At 52.9% G+C, this 20,499-nt stretch overlaps 1 protein-coding gene across 50 annotated transcripts in view; it reads right to left on the reverse strand.

The window, feature by feature from the left end:
* LOC108158722 (Down syndrome cell adhesion molecule-like protein Dscam2) overlaps window positions 1-20,499 on the reverse strand; it is a 63,643-nt gene that overhangs the window by 20,312 nt on the left and 22,832 nt on the right. For 12 of the 50 annotated variants that reach the window (XM_033392117.1, XM_033392153.1, XM_033392115.1 and 9 more), the window contains exons 7-9: window positions 9,606-10,450; window positions 9,376-9,537; window positions 8,936-9,241 (exon numbers count right to left, since the gene is read on the reverse strand). In XM_033392117.1, the coding sequence (XP_033248008.1) occupies window positions 8,936-9,241; window positions 9,376-9,537; window positions 9,606-10,450 (1,313 nt within the window). Of the gene's footprint in view, window positions 1-3,851; window positions 4,152-4,649; window positions 4,941-6,131; window positions 6,423-8,935; window positions 9,242-9,375; window positions 9,538-9,605; window positions 10,451-10,715; window positions 10,837-11,333; window positions 11,458-11,699; window positions 11,824-11,900; window positions 12,025-12,119; window positions 12,244-13,003; window positions 13,128-14,886; window positions 15,008-15,677; window positions 15,802-15,878; window positions 16,003-16,076; window positions 16,201-16,232; window positions 16,357-17,087; window positions 17,212-17,262; window positions 17,387-17,495; window positions 17,620-17,696; window positions 17,821-17,908; window positions 18,033-18,121; window positions 18,246-18,313; window positions 18,438-18,528; window positions 18,656-18,742; window positions 18,870-19,131; window positions 19,256-19,738; window positions 19,863-19,962; window positions 20,087-20,144; window positions 20,269-20,327; window positions 20,452-20,499 lie in introns of all 50 variants that reach the window. The other 38 variants (XM_033392144.1, XM_033392125.1, XM_033392148.1 and 35 more) reach the window with 32 other exon arrangements.

Below are 20,499 nucleotides of genomic sequence, written 5' to 3' on the forward strand. Positions count from 1 at the left end.
AGCTGATGCCGTAGTCATTGAACAGCCACTCGATGTCGATGGGTAGGTCCCCGTTGGAAATGAGGCACATGACCGAAACAGAGTCCTCGACATTCGCCGGAACATCGCCAAAGTCGAAGGGCGTAATTTTTGGTGGAACTTGTGAGGATGATGTGGGTTGGGAATAGATTACTCAACTTAACTTTTTGTGCCACGAAATCATAATTCAAATTAGTGTTTAATTATTCTATTGTCAACTATCTGTTAACCATTCACGATCAGGGCGGCCGAGTATTCGCTGCTGGCCGCCTTGTTCTTGGCCTTGCAGCTGTAGTTCCCCGCATGGCCCGCGTGGACAGAGTCGATGGTCAGGACGCTGGTCCGTTTGCCCCCGCGTAATACCGCAATGCCGGAGGCGTAGTTAATCGACTGCCCGTTGAACAGCCACTCGATGTCGATGGGCAGGTCCCCAGAAGACACAAGACAGCTGACGGAAACAGAATCCTCAAAGTTTGCGGGGGACTCCCCAAAGTCGAATGGCGCCAGCTTCGGTGGGGCTGAGAGGAAGGGGTGCGTACATATGTGGTGCGGGGAGTGGAGAGTGTTATCAAAGGAAAATCAACAGAAACAGAAAATACGAGTACTCTACTCTATTTAAAGCTAGTCTACAGGCCATCTACCATTCACAATAAATTCAGTTGTAAAGTTCACGGCAGCTGCATGGTTCTTGGCCCGACAACTGTACTTTCCCGCGTGACGGGCCTGGACACTGTCTATGGTCAACATGCTCGTCCGCTTGCCGCCCCTGTAGACAGTCATGCCGGAGAAGGAACTGATCCCAAAGTCATTGAACAGCCACTCAATATCGATGGGTAGGTCTCCGCTGGAGATCAGGCAGGTCACAGACACAGAATCCTCTACATTTGTGGGTTCTTCGCCGAAGGTGAAGGGTGTGATCTTTGGGGGACTTTGGAGTGAAGGAAATTATAAATCGGGAATCAAAATGATAATCAAACTTCTTAAGCCTATGAAGAGCCAACTACTTCTGAGAGGAATACCATTGACAACTAGTTCGGTCGTGTGATTGACGGTAGCTGCATAGTTCTTTGCCCGACAGCTATACTTCCCCGCATGGCTGGCGTGGACATTGTCTATGGTCAACATGCTCGTCCGCTTGCCACCTCTTAGAACAGTCATGCCTGAGTAGGAGCTAATTCCGTAGTCATTGAACATCCACTCAATGTCGACGGGCAGATCTCCGCTGGAGATCAGACAAGTGACCGAAACAGAATCCTCCACATTCGTGGGCTCCTCACCGAAGGTGAACGGTGTGATCTTGGGGGGGACTTCAGATGGAGGGAAAATATAAATCAAAGAATACCAAAGGAAACTAAACGTCTTAAGCCTATGATGCATCTTTAACCTTAAGCAGAAGTACCATTAACAATTAACTCCGTGGTATAGTTCACGGCGGCCGCATGATTCTTCGCCCGACAACTATATTTCCCCGCATGACGCGCCTGGACACTGTCAATACTCAGAACACTATTCCGCTTGCCCCCCTTCATTACGGAAATGCCCGAGTAGGAGCTGATGCCGTAGTCATTGAACAGCCACTCGATGTCGATGGGCAGATCCCCGGTGGAAATGAGGCAAGTCACTGAAACGGAGTCCTCCACATTGGCTGGCTCTTCGCCAAAGCTGAAGGATGTGATTTTGGGTGGAGCTAGGGGGCACAAGGATGTAAATGATAGTCAATAAACGAAAGACAACACTTAAGGATACCGAAAGAGAGAGAGAGAGAGGTAAGGATGTGTGTGTACAACCGTTGACAGTCAGCGCAGCAGAGTATTCACTGCTGGCCGCCTTGTTCTTGGCCTTGCAGGTGTAGTTCCCCGCATGGCCCGCATGGACGGAGTCGATGGTGAGGAGACTTGTCCTCTTTCCCCCGCGCAGGACTGCGATGCCGGTGGAGAAGTTGATGGGCTCTCCACCGAGCAGCCACTCGATGTCGATGGGCAGGTCGCCCGAGGTAACCAAACAGTTGACAGAGACAGAGTCCTCGAAGCTGGACGGCGACTGGCCAAAGTCGAAGGGCGCTATTTTGGGCGGGGCTGTGTGGGATGTGATTGTAATGCGGGATGGAAATCATAAGGAAAGAAATAGCACTATTTGTTATACGTATAGCTGATGCCCCGCTCAGTACCGTTGACGACCAGCTCTGCGGTGTACTCCGCAGAGTCGGCATCGTTGCGGGCCTTGCAGGTGTAGTTGCCAGCATGTCCGCCGTGCACCGAGTCGATGGTCAGGATGCTCGCCTTCTTGCCGCCCTTCACAATGGACACGCCGGTGTACGCACTCACGTGGGCCCCGTTGAACAGCCAGGTAATGTCCATGGGCAGATCCCCCAGGTAGATGAGGCAGTTCACGGATACAGACTCCTCAAAGTTGACGGCATGATCCCCAAAGTCAAAAGGGGCAATCTTAGGGGGAACTTGGAGGGGAAACAAGTCGCGTGGGGTAGGGGGAAAACAAAGAAATACCGAAAATAATGTAATTCTCATTCCATTCTGCATGCTACGAAGGATTGTGTTCGGGTATGTTGGCAGTACCATTCACCACCAGCTGGGCGGTAAAGTTGGCCGATGTGGCACGGTTGACGGCCACACAGGTGTAGTTGCCCGCATGCTGGTCGCGGACAAAGTCAATGGAGAGGGCGCTGATCTTCTTGCCCAGCTTCACCATGGACACGTCGTAGACATTCTCATTGATCTCGCGTCCGTTGAAGTACCAGGCGAAGCTGACGGGAAAGTCCCCCGAGGTGACCAGACACTGAACGCTGGCCGACTCCCCGAAGTTCGAGGGTTCGTCCCCGAAATCGAATTGAGCAATTTTGGGAGCCACTTGAGGGCAGGAGGAAGGGTAGGGAATGCATGGGAAAGGGGTAAACGAAAAAGGAAAGTCCAAAATGAAACACACATTCTACATATTGTTGCATATTAACCTAACCGTTCACTTTCAGCTCGGCCGTGTGGTTGGCACGGCCGGCCCGATTCTCGGCAATGCAGGAATAGTTTCCAGCATGCTTGGCCGACACCGCTTCGATTGTCAGCTCGTTGATGCGCTTGCCACGCTTCGTGGTGAGGATTTCGAGGTAATCCTCAAAGGGCTGGCCGTTCAGGGTCCAGGTAATGTTCACTGGCAGGTCACCGCCCGAGATGGTGCATTGCACATTCACAAACTCCCCATAGCTCATGGACTCATCACCAAAGGAGAAGGCACTTATCTTTGGCAGTGCTGGGACGTTAAAGATTGGGGTTGACGGGTTTTCAAATCAAAATAAGTAAATTATAGCTTATGTGAACTAATCTTAGACCTAGGTGAGGACTATGTCAGTCTTTCTGGGCTAACCATTCACAATCAGTCGCGCCGAGTGGGCCGTGAGACCCGCCTTGTTCTGGGCATGACACGAATAGAAGCCGGCATGATGGCCCGACACCGACTCAATCGACAGAACATTGATCCGCTTGCCGATCCGCGAGAAAGATATATCATGGTAGCTGTCGATGGTGGCGTTGTTCAGGAGCCAGGTCACGTTGATGGGCAGGTCCCCGCCCAGGATTGTGCACTGCACAGAAGCGGGTTCGCCGTAGTTGAGGGGCTCCTCGCCAAAGTCAAAGGGCGCTATCTTGGGGGCAACTTTGGGGCAAACAAGAGGCAGGTGGTGTGTAGTATGAGTACAGTCCAGTTAGATAGATGAGTTAGGCAAAGATAGAGGGTTGTTTAGGTGGATTAGTAGCAACGCATACTCGTACTTTCATAAACCCTTAAATCTAGTCCTAGATATTCGAATTCGATATTCGTTCAAGTACCATTCACTGTGAGATCAACGCCGTAGGAGGTGGTGCCAGCCGCATTGCTGGCGATGCAGGTGTACCTGCCCGTGTGGGCGGGACTGGCGCTGGGTATCGAGAGCATGCTCGTCTTGCTGCTGATGCGATTGGTGCGCATCTGCGGCTGGAGCTGGTCGTAGCCGGTGTCGCTGGGGCTGCGCTCGAAGCTCCAGCTGACCTTGATGGGGCGATCGCCCTTCTGGATTTGGCAGAACAAATCGATGGAGTCGCCCGTGTTGATCACATCCTCAAAGGCAAACGGCACGATTTGGGGCAGAACTGAGAAGAGTGTGGGTGTGGGTTGGTGGGGGTTTCAACATATCAAAATGAACGGAGGAATACTAAGGTACATCAATGAATATTTATGGGTAATCAAACCATTCACTAGCAGCTCGGTGGAGTAGCTGACATGGCCCGCACTGTTGCTGGCCACACAGCTGTAGTTGCCCGAGTTGCCGGCCTTGACCGACTCCACTGTCAGCATGCTGATACGATCGCCGATCTTGCTGGCCAACACACCCAGATGCGAGAAGAGGGGCAGACCGTTGTGGGTCCAGCGTATCTTCAGGGGCAGATCCCCCTTGGCCACATGGCAGGTCAACTGAACGCTGTCGCCCTCATTGGCCTCGGCATCGAAGCTGAACGGATGGATGCTGGGCAGGACTGGGAACGCATTGGGGAAAGGGACACGAACACAAACACAGAAATGATAACAGAAATATCAAAGAAACAGAACTGAAACCTTAGCAATAATTTAGGTATTAAGCAGCCAGTCACCGTTGACTTTCAGCTCCGCACTGTAGCTGCTCTCTCCGGCCTGATTGCGGGCCAGGCACGTGTACAGTCCGCGGTGCTCGGCCGCTATATAGTCGATATTCAGGGTGCTCGACTTGCTCGACATGCGACCGATCACCACATCCATGTCGCCGCTGTTCAGCGTGTGGTTGTTCAGCACCCAGGTTATATTGATGGGCAGATCGCCCTTGATCACCGTACACTGTATGCCCATCGTCTCGCCGGAGTTGGAGGCCTCGTCGCCAAAGTCAAAGGGTCTTATTTGTGGGGGCACTTCAACGATACGATTGATTGGTTCGGGTGATGGAATGGGAAGTGGGAAACGGGAAACGGGAAAATGTAACGTAATAAGACACAAAAAGTAATACAAAACGTTCTTAGGTGGAAAAGTGCTGTATCCATTAACCATTGACCACCAGTTCTGCACTCTGCTCGCTACTGCCGGCCGGATTTGTGGCAATGCACTTGAACAATCCTCGGTGATTGCCATTGATCGAGTCGATGCTCAGGGAGCTCAGTTTGGGGGACATTTTGATGATGCGTATGCCCACATTCTCATTGGTGATCGGCTGTCCATTCAGCGTCCAGTGAAGCACCAACGGTGTGTCGCCCTTGAAGACCATGCATTGTACTGCCGTACTGTCGCCGTAGTTGGAGGGTTCGTTCCCGAACACAAAGGGCATGACTTGGGGGGGCACTAAACACAGGAAGATAGCACTCAAAACTCATTCTATTCATCTAAGCACAGACTCAAAATCACTTGAGGACTGTATTCAGCGGAGCCTTAGGCAGTTTCTAAAACGTTTTTAGTGAATCACATAAAATGTTCTGCACGGTAGCACAGTCAGCTATTTTCAACCTCCAAAAACTCAATATAGCTTGGAATAATCGTATTCAGCAGTCCTTTAGGAGGATCTGCTCAAGTGCTCTGTGCTCCAACTCTAAACAACAACACAACAAGAACAACAAACAGATCGGTGAGAGCTCTGCTCGTAGGCATAGGCAGGTGGTAGTTATCTGGTTAAAGCGTGCTCTTATACTGTATCGAAGCGGGTGTGGAGGGGACAAACCATTCACTTGTAATTCAGCCACGTATTCGCTCGTCCCGGCCTCATTCGTGGCTGTGCACTTGTAGACACCGCGATGGAAGGCGCTCAGCGAATCAATATTCAGCAGACTTGTGCGCTTGTTCAGCCGCAGTTCAGTAAAACCATTCTCGCCGTTCACGATTGGAGCCGAGTTGAGGGACCAACGGATCTCGAGGGACAGGTCACCCTTGGGCACCACGCAATTGGCACTAGCAATGTCCCCAACATCGGCGGCTGCCTCGCCGAAGCTGAAGGGCAGCACCTGAGGCGGCACTTGGAGGTGTGTGGGGAGGGGGGTTAATGATTAAAACACAAGTAAACCAGGCCAAATAAAGGATTAACTACGCAGTAAGACTGATATGATATGGTTAATGACCGTTGACGTGTAATTCAGCGCTGTATTCAGCGATGCCCGCCTTGTTGCTGGCAATGCACTTGTACAGTCCGCGATGGCGGGCCTCCAGCGCATCGATGCTCAGGGAGCTGGTGCGCGGGTTCAGGCGCGACAGAGAGAAACCATGCTCCCCCGTTATAATGGGCGCCGAATTGAGGGTCCAGCGTATCTCCATGGGCAGATCCCCCTTGGGGACCATGCAAAAACCGCCAGCCATTTCTCCAGTGTTGGCCGGCTCCACCCCGAAGTCGAAAGGTTGGATTTGCGGGGGAACTTGGTGACGAAATGAAGACGAAAACAATAAAAACTAAAGCAACTCAAAGTAAAGACAAGACTACGAGTACATAGAGATCGGGGATCGGGGAAGGGGGATCGGGGATCCAGACAAACCGTTCACATCTAGAGTGGACACGTGCTCGGCATAGCCCGCCGAATTGTTCGCAATGCACTTGTAGCTGCCCCGATGGGCGGCCTCGAGGGAGTCGACATTCAGGGAGCTCGTCCGCTTGTTCAGCCGCACAATGGTGAAGCCCAGCTCCCCGTTGACTATCAAGGCGGAATTGAGGGTCCAATAGATGTCCAGCGGCAGGTCGCCCTTGGGCACCACACAGTTCACGCTGGCCACCTCTCCGCGGTTCAGGGGCTCGTCGCCAAAGGAGAAGGGACTGATCTGTGGTGCAACTGCGAGGGGGGGGGAAACATCTTCAGCACACACACTTTTCAAAGCTCCAGAACGCACCAACGCCAACGCACAATAAACCGAGTTCGTGTTAGTAGGAAAAGGCAGGACGCAAACTACAGGTAGATCCGAGAGGGTGCTTTCACCAACCATTTACTTGCAGCTCGGCGGCAAAGATCGCCCGCCCGGCCAGGTTCTCCGCCACACAGCTGTAGGAACCCCGATGCCTGGCCTCCAGGGCGTCCACAGCCAGATAACTGGTGCGACTGTTCAGCTGCATCACTGTGAAACCATTCTTGGCGCTCTCCAGCGGCTCCCCATTCAGGGTCCAGTGGATCCGCAGGGGAAAGTCCCCCTTGAGGACCACACAGTTGATGCTTAGGAGATCGCCCATGTTGAAGACCTCGCTGCCGAAGCTGAAGGGCAGCACATGGGGCGGCACTACACGGATATGGTGGGGTGGTTCGAAAAAGAATCAAGTAAATAATACAAAATAATAAAATAAAGATAGAGTTCGAGGTTCGCTGCGGTTGGCCCTTCTCCATGTACCGTTCACTTTAAGCTCCGATGTGGTATAGCTAGATCCCGCCAGATTCTCGGCGATGCACTTGAACAGCCCGCGATGGAACTGCTCGACGGCGGCTATGTTCAGGACGCTCGTCTTGGGCGAAAGTTTCAGTATGGTTATGCCCTCCTCTCCGTTGATGATGGGACGCGAGTTGAGCGTCCACTTGATGGTGATGGGCACATCGCCCTTCTGCACCATGCACTGGACACCGGCATTCTCGCCCGTGTTCACGGGATCGTCGCCAAACGAAAAGGGTGCGATCGAGGGGGGAACTGCATGATTGGATGGGGAGGTAGGGATTCAAAACTGAACGCAAATCAACGCAAAAAGGAGCTAATCTTCAAAGGAATCAATCGATTAACCTTTGACTGCCAGAATGGAGGACTGGCGGGTCTCCCCCGCATTGTTGGTGGCCACACAGGAGTAGTTCCCCGCGTGACGGGCCCTCACGGACTCGATGCTCAGAACGCTGATGCGTTGACTATTTCTGGTGACGATCAGACCATCGTTGGTGTAGACGCGACCGCCGTTCTTCGTCCATGCTATGTCGAGGGGCAGGTCGCCCCGGTTCACCGTGCAATAGGCCGAGACCATGTCCATCTCGTTGATGACATCCTCGCCAAAGTCGAAGGGCATGATTTGGGGCAGGACTGGGGCAGGATGGGTGTGCAAAAGAATTCAAAGAAAACTTAAGAGAAGTACTAGACGTGGTGGCAGAAGGATTAACCGTTGACTGCAAGAATGGAGGACTGGCGGGTATCCCCCGCATTGTTGGTGGCCACGCAGGAGTAGTTTCCCGCATGGCGGGCCCTCACGGACTCGATGCTCAGGACACTCAGGCGCTGGCTATTCCGGGTCACGATCAGACCATCGTTGGTGTAGACGCGTCCGCCGTTCTTGGTCCAGTATATGTCCACGGGCAGGTCGCCCTTGTTTACCGTGCAGGAGGCGGATACCATGTCCAGCTCGTTGATGCTGTCTTCTCCAAAGTCAAAGGGCACAATCTGGGGCAGCACTGGGATTGGGGTGGAAGGGAGTGACAAACAAAAGAACCAAAGCAAAAGGATAGGCAACAATGCTTAGAGATTGAGAAGGTCTTAACCGTTGACAGCCAGGATGGCCCAGTGACGGGTATCCCCCGCATTGTTGGTGGCCACGCAGGAGTAGTTCCCCGCATGGCGCGCCCTCACGGACTCGATGCTCAGGACACTCATGCGGGTGCTGGTCTTGGTCACCACAATCCCATCGTTGGTGTAGACGCGACCGCCGTTCTTCGTCCAGGCCACATCGATGGGCAGATCGCCCTTGTTGACCGTGCAGGAGGCTGAGACCATGTCCAGTTCGTTGACACTCTCCTCGCCAAAGTCAAAGGGCACAATCTGGGGCAGCACTTTGGATAGATGATAGATCGGATGCAAGGACGCAGGTGGAGATGGAGGGGTTCAAAACGGGAACACAAAAACCAAAGGCTGCAACAACTACTCTAACTACGAATCAATCGACTCTAGAGTGGGGGCGGAGGAAGGACTCTCTAATCACCGTTGACACGCAGCTCTGCCGTGTGGTAGATGACCCCGGCCGCATTCCGTGCCACGCAGGTGTAGTTGGCCCGATGCCGGGCATGCACCGACTCGATGCTGAGCATGCTGATCCGCTGCGTGGTCTTGGTGATCAGGATGCCATCGTTGGACATCAGCCGGCCCACACCGGTCGTGGGATCCGGGGCCGTTGTCCAGTGCAGCTCTAGGGGCGTATCGCCCTTGTTGACCGTGCAGGTGGCCGAGACCATGTCGTTCATGTTGATGGTCTCCTCCCCAAAGTCAAAGGGCACTATCTGCGGTGGGACTGAGTGGAGTTCCGAGCGGATTCGTGAGTGAAACAAGCGACCAACGTTGATGTGCGCTGAAAATCTGAACCCGCCCATGGAGTATGGCTGCGCCCAGAGTTCTTCTGGGCTACAGCTGGAAGGCTCGACTTACCCATGACTTGGACTTCCAGGGAGCCGCGCGCGGAGTAACCCTCCTGGTTCTTGGCTACGCACGTGTAGGTGGCCTGGTCCGAGTTGCGTTCCACGTTCTCGATGATCAGCGTTCCATTGGGGAAGACCTTCTGCTTGCGGTTAATGGGCAGGGCGCGGTTGTCTAGAATGATCCAGAAGTGAGTGGAAATCCTAGAGACAGGGGGAGGGAGGAACCCATCCCCTACTTACCACGCTCCCAGACAATCGAATCGATGGGATAGCCAGCAACGGGACAGGTGACAATCAGGGTCTCGCCCGCGACGATCGCCTTCTTCTCCATCTGACGGATGTAGGGCAGGCCGTAGACATTCAGCTTGGCCGAGTGCTCCGCCTCGCCCACCTTGCTCTTGGCAATGCACTTGTAGAGACCGCCGTCGTTGGCATGCACCGATGTGATGTTCAGATAGGAGACCACGTCCCCGTTGACGGTGACGTACTGGCCGACCTGGTAGCGGTCGTTGTTGGCGATCTTCTTTCCATCCAGCTCCCAGGAGATTTCGGGCGTGGGATTGCCGCCGGCCACACACTTGAGGAACACACTGGGGCCCGGTTCCATGGTCTCTTCCTGGAAGGCCTGCCGGATGACGGGGGGATCGAAGCGGCCTCCGAGCTTCAGCTCGGCACTAGCCTCGGCCGACTCCTGGTCGTTGCGCACAAAGCACTGGTACATGCCCTTGTCCTCCTTCTTGACCGACTCGATGCGCAGCACGGGCTCGCTGTGTCCCATGGCCTTGCCGTCCTTCATCCAGCTGACGGTCTTGATGGGATTACCCGTGTACTGGCAGGTGAACACGGCCGGTCTGCCAAAGTCCACGGTCTGTGTGGGTGGATCGATCTTCGCCGACAGGGGGGCCGTAACGGTTAGGACGGTCTCAACGCTTTCGCCACCCACCGAGTTGTTGACGACGCACAGATATTTCCCAGAGTCCTCGACGACGGCATCCTTGATGATGAGAGTTCCAGAGACCTGCTTCACGCGATCGTTCAGCACCACGGCCTGTTTGCGGGTTGTGCCCTCGATGAATTTGTACCATCTGGAACGGGAGGAGCGTGGGTTAGTCGAGCGGTTCCATCGGCCGGGGCTGGAGGACAGTGGAGGGCACAGAGTGAGCAAGTCTAGAAAGTCTTCCTTGGATCCTGGGGCTACTCACGTTTCTCCGGCATGGCATGTGGACTGGCCTTTACTTACCTTGAGCTTTCTTTCTTGTTTATCGGGGATATACCTTGCTCATTCTGTGCACCACTGTTTTGGGGGTTTTTCGGGGGCAGAGCCTAACCAGAACCTAACAGGAGATCTACCTATAAACTGGCACTGGATAACCCTGTCCAGGACAATGTCCTACAAAGGTCTCGCCCAATGGCACCTCATTGATTTCAATGCTCTTGACGGCTATTCGTGGCTTGACATGGCCAATGGGCTCTGAAAAGTGGAGTGGATCATAGAATACTCTGTGAGAATGGCTCCCCAACAACTGCCTGAAGGATGCATCTATAGAGGGGTTCGGGAATATGTACCTAAACACGGGCATGGGATAGGCTTGTCCCTGGCACAGAATGGAAAAGCTGTGGCCCGTCTGCTGGGTCTGCTCCTGCAGCCGATCGCCCGAAACTGTGGGAGCCGCACTCCCAATGGGTTCTGCAATTAAACGAGGATCCGTATGATCTCTATTCTGCCTGAATGTTGCTGTCGATGGGGGATTGGGGGAATCACCTGAATGCGGGCGTGGGAAACGACTGACCCACGCACAAAATGCTCAAGTCGGTGTGGTCTGTTCTGGTCATTTCCTGCAGCCGTCCACCGGATATCTTGGGGGCCACACTACCCACGGGCTCTGAAAAGTTTTCACTACTCGTTTAAGGGGTGTTCCGTTCCTCTCAAGGAAAAGGGGCGAAAACTGCCTGATTGTCGGGACTAACCTGATGATGGGCACGGGATAGGCCTGGGCCTGGCAGAGCAGGGCAAAGCTAGTCGCGATCTGCTTGACAAACGTGGAGCTCTTGGACTCGCCCGAGAATGTGGGAGCCTTGGCGCCGACGGGCTCTACAAAAAGAACAATAGTCGAAGGTTCAAATCTGGTGGGGTCTAGGGTATGCTGAGACTTATTCCTTATGCTATGTTAGGGCTACCTTATCAAGGGCACGGGATAGGCCTGGGCCTGGCACAGCAAAGCGAAACTCTGGCCCAAATATCGCACGAATGTGTAGCTCTTCATGTCGTTGGCAAAGGTCGGACCTTTGGCACTGACGGGCTCTAAAATAAAACGAAAGGAGACGGGTCTCTACCTTATCAAGGGCACTGGATACGCCTGGGCTTGGCACAGCAGCACAATATCACTCGAACTGGAGCCGAGTAGACTGGATATTTTCGAGACACTGGCAAATGTGGGTGCCTTGGCCCCAACGGGTTCTGCAAATCAAACAATACTTTTTGGGTGCGGATCTTCTAAAAACTGCCTGAAATAGGGTCTAGAGTGTTGGATCTACCTCATGAGTGGCACGGGATAGGCCTGGGCCTGGCACAGCAATGCGAAACTCATACCCACGGAACGGGTGTAGGAAAACGAATTGGAATCCGTTGAAAATGTAGGAGCTCTAGCGCCAATGGGTTCTGCAATACAACAATTAACAACTCATCGTATTATAGACATACATATGCTAAGGAAAAACTGCCCGAAGGTAATGGGGTGGTATTCTAAGGCTAACCTCATGAGGGGCACGGGATAGGCCTGCGCCTGGCACAGCAATGCAAAACTCTGGTCCACAGCTCGGGCATAGGAGAAGGAGTTGTAGTCGGAGGAGAAGGTGGGAGCTCTAGCGCCTATGGGCTCTGTAAAAGGAAACGAGTAAAGGTGACATCTCCGCCTGAAACTTGCCTAATGATGGGCACGGGATAGGCCTGGGCCTGGCAGAGCAGGGCAAAGCTGGCATTGACCGAACGCTCAAAGATGCTCCCCTTGGAGTCGCTCGAAAAGGTCGGAGCCTTGGCACCAACGGGCTCTAAAAGGAATACGTTTCAGGAGTAATTGCTTATAGAACTATATCATTTTGTATATCCTATTCAGAGTCAGAACCAGTTGAGCAGCGTTGCACCCTTCGTTAGAATGGGGAGATATAAAATTGTTACCTAAAAATGGGCACTGGATAGGACTGGGCCTGGCAGGTGAGGGCTACGGCACTATTCTGGGGCGTCTGGATGGTAAACGTGGAGGCCACGCTGGGAAAACTTGGAGCCTTGAAGCCCACGGGTTCTTCAAAGAAACATTTTTGTTAGGGCTTTGGCCTTTTAATGTCCCCATAAAGAAAACTGACTGAATGTTCGACTTCTTTTCGCAAAAGATTTACCTAAAAAAGGGTACGGGAAACCCTTGCGCCTGACAGAGCATCGCAATGGTGGAGGCTAAGGGAATACTCTGCTGAAATCCCAGCACTCCAGTGGCCACAGAAGGTGCCTTGGAGCCGATGGGTTCTTGAAAGAAACGTTTACGTCCGGTTTTTAGCCTCGAAGGTTATCATAAAACTTATCAAAAAACTGACTGAATGTTTGGTCAAGGACGAGCTTTCTATGGATGGATTCCTATAAGATTTACCTAAAAAAGGGCACAGGAAACCCTTGCGCCTGGCAAAGCATGGAAAAGGTGGAGGCTAAAGGAATACTCTGCTGGAATGACAGCACTCCAGTGGCCACAGAAGGTGCCTTGGAGCCGATGGGTTCTGGGAATAGGGGAGTAAATCATTGCATTAGAAGATGGCCCGAACAAAATCTGTTGAAAACTGCACTGAATGGATGGGCGTTTAGAGGGGTGGGGAGCTCACCTAATGATGGGCACGGGAAAGGCCTGCGCCTGGCAGAGCAAAGCAAAGTCCGAACCCTTTAGCTTTTCCACCTCAATGAGCTTATATTCGAGGGAAAAAGTGGGAGCCTTGGCGATTATAACCCAGAGACTATAACTCAGAGAACTGCCTGAATTCGGTTTGAGGAAGTTTTCGCTTCTCTAATCTCAATTAAATTCAAATGCAGCCCCTCGGAGACGTTGTACGTGACTCTGAGCCATGAACCCTGACCCTGGATAACCCACCTCAAGGTATCACGAAACTTTTCAGAGACAAACCAAAAGAAAACAGCGAAAGTGGATGGAAAGTGATGCATATTTCATTAAGGTCAACGCTGGTGGCAAGGGGCATGCGCAGAATCGGAAGCACAGCTGCGAGGTGCAACAAGTGGAGCGCCTCTTAGTGGGAGGGGGGGAGGTGAGTGGATGACCTCAAGAGAGTGAAGACAAAGCCCTTCGTCTGTTGACCCAAAAACGTGCGTTCATTCATAAATAAATGTGCGAGCGAGATGGATGCCATCCACACACACACAACGATACGCGCGGAGGGGTAATTGTTTGGGAAATTTCGTGTGGATCGCAAGCATGCGCAGAAGCTTTTATTTGTGGATTGCGGTTCCAGCTGATTGTGGAAATTGTAGAAAGGGAAAGAGGGGGGGAGCTTCTCTGTGGGTGGGGTGGGGTGTGTGAGAGTGGGGAAAGAACGTACTCACTCTCTTCTGATTTTACTTTTATCTGTATCGTCTGTGTGGGTGCAAGGCATATTGAATAGCGGGAAAGTAAGCCCAGGAACATATACAAACAGATCAGAACAACCGCCCCACCTTCAATGGAATATACCCTGTGTGTGGGTGTGTTTGTGTGCGTTTGTTTGTTTTGTTTTGTGTGTGTTTTTGTTTGTTTTACTCTGCGCGCTCGCATTTTTATGAATGAACACAGAACACACCTCCCACTATGTCTGTCCGGGGTTAAAGTTCACACATTCTCATGCATAATAAAAGTCACGTTTCTGGGGAGATGGAGGGTATGTGCTTAACCTGCTTATAGGCACCGGATATGCCTGGGCGGGACATAGCAAAACAATATTTCGGCCGCAATGTCGCTCGATGCCCGACCATTTGGTGTCCACCGAAAGAGTGGGACCCTTGGCCGAAATGGGTTCTACGGAAGAGTATTGGAGTGAGAGTATATAGAAGGACTATGCCCAAGAGATTGCCTGAATGCTGGCGTAGGCGACTGGATAGCTAACCTGAAAGCGGGCACGGGGTATGCCTGAGCGGGACAAAAGAGCGCCAGGTTGGCGGACAGCATCCGCTCGATCCACGACCGCTTGATGTCATTCGACAGCAGAGTGGGAGCCTTGCCCCCAACGGGGTCTACAATAGGAATAGAGGAATGACATCTTCCAGAATGTTGGCTTTCGGCTTACCGAAAACTGGGTGCCGGGTATCCTTGGGCAGGACACAGCAACGATATCGACTGGCCCTCGAGCAGCTCGAGAGGTTTCTGAACCAGAGCTGGGGTTCGCGGTGCACTGCTCGAAATGGGTTCTATTAAAGGTAGTTCGGAACAAAGTCAGGGTTTATAGTAGTACTCAACCCCCAGCCTGATGTTGGTCTAGGGATGGGATCTCAACCGACCTAAAACTGGGCGCCGGATAGCCCTGGGCCGGACAGAGGATGGCGGTGGGTTTGGTCGACTCCACCACATTCGGTTTGTAGGTCAGAGCGTTGATCTTGGGCGGACTGCTGCTAATGGGCTCTGGAAAAGGCGGAAGTACTTCTAGAATACCCAAAACCCAAGGAAATCCCCACTGCCGGAATGTTGTACCTGAAACTGGGTGCCGGATAGCCCTGGGCGGGGCACAAGATCGAGAGACTGCTGTGACCAGGCACAACCAGAGGACGCGACTGCAGCGGCGGCACTTTGGGAGCTGTGCTCGAGACGGGCTCTGGAAAGGTTTCAACTTCACTTAGAACTAACTCTAGTCTATGGACCTGGATCTCTGAGTACTGCCTGAACGAGTGGGTCTTTACCTAAAGAACGGCACCGGATAGCCCTGGGCAGGACACAGCACAGCCATCGTGGAGGAACTGGCATAGGTTTTCATATCGAATTTTGCCAGTGAAACCACTTTGGGCACTGTACTGCTAATGGGTTCTATTTGGAAGACAACAATGACCAGGTTAGAAGCAGAAAAGGGGGCGTTGAAGGACCTGCCTGAATGCTGGTACTGGATATCCCTGCGCCGGACACATTATGGCTACGATTCCCCCAAGACGAACATATTCGATATTCGTTTTTTGTATCAGCGCCACTCGGGGAGCAGCTCCACTAATGGGCTCTGGAAAGACAATTGATCAAGTGAGTAAAACCCCATCGAGAACGCACACTGCCTGAATGCCTGGGGACTGTGCTGGGGAGGAATCACCTGAAATATGGCACCGGATAGGCCTGGGCAGGACAGAGTAAGGTAATGCTGCCCGAAAGAGGAATATCCACGTTCCTGGTCTTATCGCCGGAGGTGAGGCGGGGACCCACACTGCCAACGGGCTCTACAAAGTGGTTAAGGGGAAATGCGTTAAGGGGTCGCCTAAAAGGGGATTGAAAACTGCCCAAACCGTGGGATTACCTAAAGAACGGCACTGGATATGCCTGACCGGGACAGAAGAGCGTAAAAGTTGCAGCCAGGCGAGCTTCGGCATTCTTCAAACGATTCTCAACACTGATTTTGGGCGCCACACTGCCCACGGGCTCTGTACAGAAGATAGTGGAGCGCTTGAGATATATATATTACCAGAAGAAACTGCCTGAATGGGTGGGGATTTACCTAAAGAACGGCACTGGATACGCCTGAGCTGGACAAAAGAGGCTGAAAGTTTCGTTCGACTGCGCCCCCGCATCCTTGAGGCGTTCACCAACACTGATTTTGGGTCCTACACTGCCAACGGGCTCTGGAACGAATGAGAATTGGCTGTGTTTTTACCTGAATGCTGGCACAGGATACGATTGGGCTGGACAAAAGATGCTCAGGTCTCCGTGCAGACGCACCTCTGCATCCTTGCGACGCTCCCCCACACTAATCTTTGGCGGCACACTGCCCACGGGCTCTACAACGAACCAAGGAACCAACAAACCAAGTTCGAATGACAGATACCACAACAACTAACCCTTGAAAACTGCCAAAGTTGGTCGAGAACAATGGAAACTACCATCTGTCTAAGCCGCCTTCTTCCACTCAACTAACTTTTCCGAATGAGGAAGGGGCATTTGCGTGACAAGAATGGGTTAAATCGGGCGACAGCTCTGAGCCGATGGCTAATTGGTATTTTTGAAGCCATTGAGGCCTGCGGAGGGGCTGGAAAGCTCTTAATTGGAAAACTTTGGACAAGCCTCCAACTGCCGCTCACCTGTAGAAGGGCACGGGGTAGGCCTGGGCGGGACAGAAGATGGCTATTGTCCGTGAGAGCCTGATGCTGTCGTGGCTAAAGCCATCCTTCTTATTGACACGCGGTGCCACGCTGCCCACGGGCTCTGCAAAGATTCGAGACTTCGAAGATCAGTCCACTCGGAGGGGGAGGGACAACAACTGCCAGACAATTTAGAAGGGACTGGGATGGGTAGCTCGAGAATGACCCACCTATAGAAGGGCACGGGAAAGGACTGGGCCGGACAGCGGAGAGCCACAATCCCATGGACAGCAATGCGATCGTGACTGAACTCGTCGTTCTTGTTGACCTTGGGGGCCACACTGCCCACGGGCTCTGCAAAGAGAATGGTATCCTACTGAGCGAAGCCTCAAGATGCAGATGGGAACCACCTCTAGGGCACTCGACTTTACCTATAGGCAGGCACTGGATACGACTGCGCTGGACACTGGATGGCTATGGTCTGGGCTATCTTGATCCGGTCATGATTGAACTCGTCCTTGCGATTCACCCTGGGAGCCACACTTCCAATGGGTTCTAAAAGAAGGGTTGCACTAGGATCTCAGTCCTGCCTGAACGGGGATTTACCTATATGCTGGCATGGGATACGATTGTGCTGGACACAACAGGGCCAACGATCGATTCGAATTGGCCCAAAAAATGCCCACTTTATCTTTGATCTCTACTTTGGGCGCCACACTCCCCAAGGGCTCTGCAACAGATAGATAGAGAGAGAGAGAGAGATTTTACATATCTAAGTATCCCTGGGAAAGAAGGCTGCCTGTTCTGGTGGCTGGAACTCGACAAAACAATGGATTCACCTAAACGCTGGCTTGGGATAGCCCTGCGCCTTGCAGAACAAATTCAAAGACTGATTCGAGTGTCTGATGGTGAAATCCATCTTGTCATGCATGTCCACCATTGGGGCTACAGAGCCAATGGGTTCTGCAAAAGATTTTGGTGAATGGGGGTAAAGGATGCACGGTAGGTCGAAAACTGCCTGAGAGTGGAGGCGGCCCTACCTATTGGAAGGCACGGGATACGACTGCGCTGGACAGAGTAGGCTCAGGGCCTGGCTCTGGGGCTTGTCCAGCCACGTGATGCGGTCCTTGACATCCACCTTGGGGGCCACACTGCCCACGGGCTCTGCAGAGAACGTTTCCATTCAGAGGGATTCTGAGGCAACTGCCAATTGAAAACTGCCTGAGAGGGGGAGAAGGATCTCAGAGCTTACCTCTGAGCAGGCACTGGGTAGGACTGGGCCGGACAGAGCAGGCTGAGGGAGATGCCACGAGGCTTATCGACCCATTTGATGCGATCATTTGGATCCACCTTGGGCGCCACACTGCCCACGGGCTCTGCAAAGATTCAAAAAAAGTCTCTTCTCTTAGTCCTAGACTTTGTCCTGAAGTCCTTAAGCTACCAAAATGTTGGGAGGGACACTCACCGAAAGGCAGGGACTGGGTAGGACTGAGCTGGACAAACAATGGCCAGACTATGATCCAGTGCCACACGGGCATAGTTGATCTCATCTTTGATGTCCACCTTGGGGGCCACACTCCCGACAGGCTCTACAGAAAGGTACAGGAGGGTTCGGTCTTTAGAAGGGAACAAAATTGAACCTGAATGTTGGGATTACCTAAATGCCGGCATGGGAAACGACTGGGCTGGGCATATGAGTGCCTTGGAGGCCCCCAGACGAGTCCTGGCAAACGTGAACTCATCGCGAGTGTCCACTTTGGGCGCCACAGAGCCCACGGGTTCTGGTTTTAGGAATGAAATTGGGGATATTATGACAGGTCGAATCCTAACGGAATGTTGGTCAAGGGATTCGACTGGATTCGTTGGACTAACCTAACTATCGGCACAGGATAGGCCTGGCCAGGACATTGCATGGAGTAATCCTCGGCCGATTTCACCTGCAGCACCTGGAACTTGTCGTGCAGACTCGTGATCTTGGGCGGAACAGATCCAATGGGTTCTGGGGGGAGATATAAGTCATCTTGTGGGAGGTTCTACTTTTAAAAAGGAGGCCTTAAATGCTGGAATAGAGCGACACGACACCCACCTAACAATCGGCACGGGAAAGGCCTGGCCGGGGCACTGCATGGCAAAGTCTCCTCCCAATCGGACTTGCATCAACTGGAACTTGTCGTTGATGTTGTTGATCCTGGGCGGCACAGAGCCTATGGGTTCTGCAAGGGTAAAGGAGAGAGAGGGAGCCGCCTGAATGTGGAGAGCATTACCTATTGATGGGCACGGGAAAGGCCTGGCCGGGGCACTGCATGGCATACACCCGGCCAAAGGGCACCTCCATGGTGCGTACCCTCTCGAGCAGATTCAGTTTCGGGGGCACAGAGCCCACTGGCTCTAGGGAGAGCAATGAAAGGATCAATGCTGGACAATCTAGCGACTACGAAAACTGCCGAAATGCTAGGATGATTGAGGAGAACCCACCTGTAGACGGGTATCGGATACGACTGGGCTGGACACTTGAGGCTCAGACTCTTGCCCACATATCCCCGGGCATTGGCCACCTCGTCGTCAATGCTGACTTTGGGCGGAACACTGCCAATGGGCTCTGGAAAGAGAACCGAACCCCCGAGGGAAGGTAAGTCAAAGAAAGAGAGCTCCAATCAGAACTGCCTGAACTGGGGAAGGGGCACTAATAGAATAATCACATAGTGCACCCCGTAAATTGGAAAATTGTAAGAGTCGCGCACCTGTGGGCGGGCATCGGATATGACTGGGCCGGGCAGAGCAGGGCCAGGCCGACTCCTTGGGCCATTTCGCGTGTCTGGAGCTTGTCCTGAATGTTTATTTTTGGCTTAACCGAGCCAACGGGCTCTGCAAACAAAGACACACAAGGAAGGATAGGATGCATTCCTCCGCAGAGAAACCGAAAACCCACCTGAAGACGGGCATAGGATACGACTGTGCCAGGCAGAGCATGGCATACCCGCTCGACAGCTCCACGTCTATGAACTGATGCTTGTCCTGGGCATTCACCTTGGGCCGGACACTGCCCACGGGCTCTAAAATTCACAAAGGGAGAGGTTCTTACTTGAATACTGGCATGGGGTACGACTGCACGGGACACTGAATGTTGAAACTGCTGCCGCTTTGGACCTGCATCATTCGGAAGCGCTCGAGAAAGTTCAGCTTGGGTGCCACACTGCCAACGGGCTCTGGAAAGGGGGTTTCGAAACGCTCAAGACCGACTCCTCCTCCCGCAACAGAAATCAACAGAAAACTCCTGGCGAATGTTGGGCTGGGGTGGGGGTTTACCTATAGATCGGCTGTGGATAGGCCTGGCCAGGACACAGGAGACTTAGGCTAAGCGAACTTCTGATCTTCACATGCTTCAGATCATCCGCATTGGTGATCTTAGGACTCACACTGCCAATGGGCTCTGCAAGAGAGAAGAAGAGGGTGTCCCATGGGTGGGTTCTCTTTGAAAACTGCCTTACCTATAGAAGGGCTTTGGATAGCCCTGTGCCGGGCAGAGTAGACTCGAGTCTTGGCTGCTTTTCCCTTTTACATGATTGTAGTCTTCGCCTGAACTGATCTTAGGACTGACACTGCCCACGGGCTCTGGAAAACAGGAACCAGGGAAAGGGGAGCACTGCCTGAGTTGGGAACTATGGGATTACCTATAGACAGGCACGGGATAGGCCTGAGCTGGACACATCAGGGTGACACTCGCCTCTCGGGCAACCCTCACCGTACGCGAATCATCGCCGGAGGTTAACCTGGGACCAACGCTGCCAACGGGTTCTTGAAAAGGTAGTAGTATCTATGAGAAAGTGCCGGCTGCCCTGCCTG

Source organism: Drosophila miranda, chromosome 3 (genome assembly GCF_003369915.1).
Source record: "Drosophila miranda strain MSH22 chromosome 3, D.miranda_PacBio2.1, whole genome shotgun sequence".
NCBI lineage: Eukaryota > Metazoa > Arthropoda > Insecta > Diptera > Drosophilidae > Drosophila > Drosophila miranda.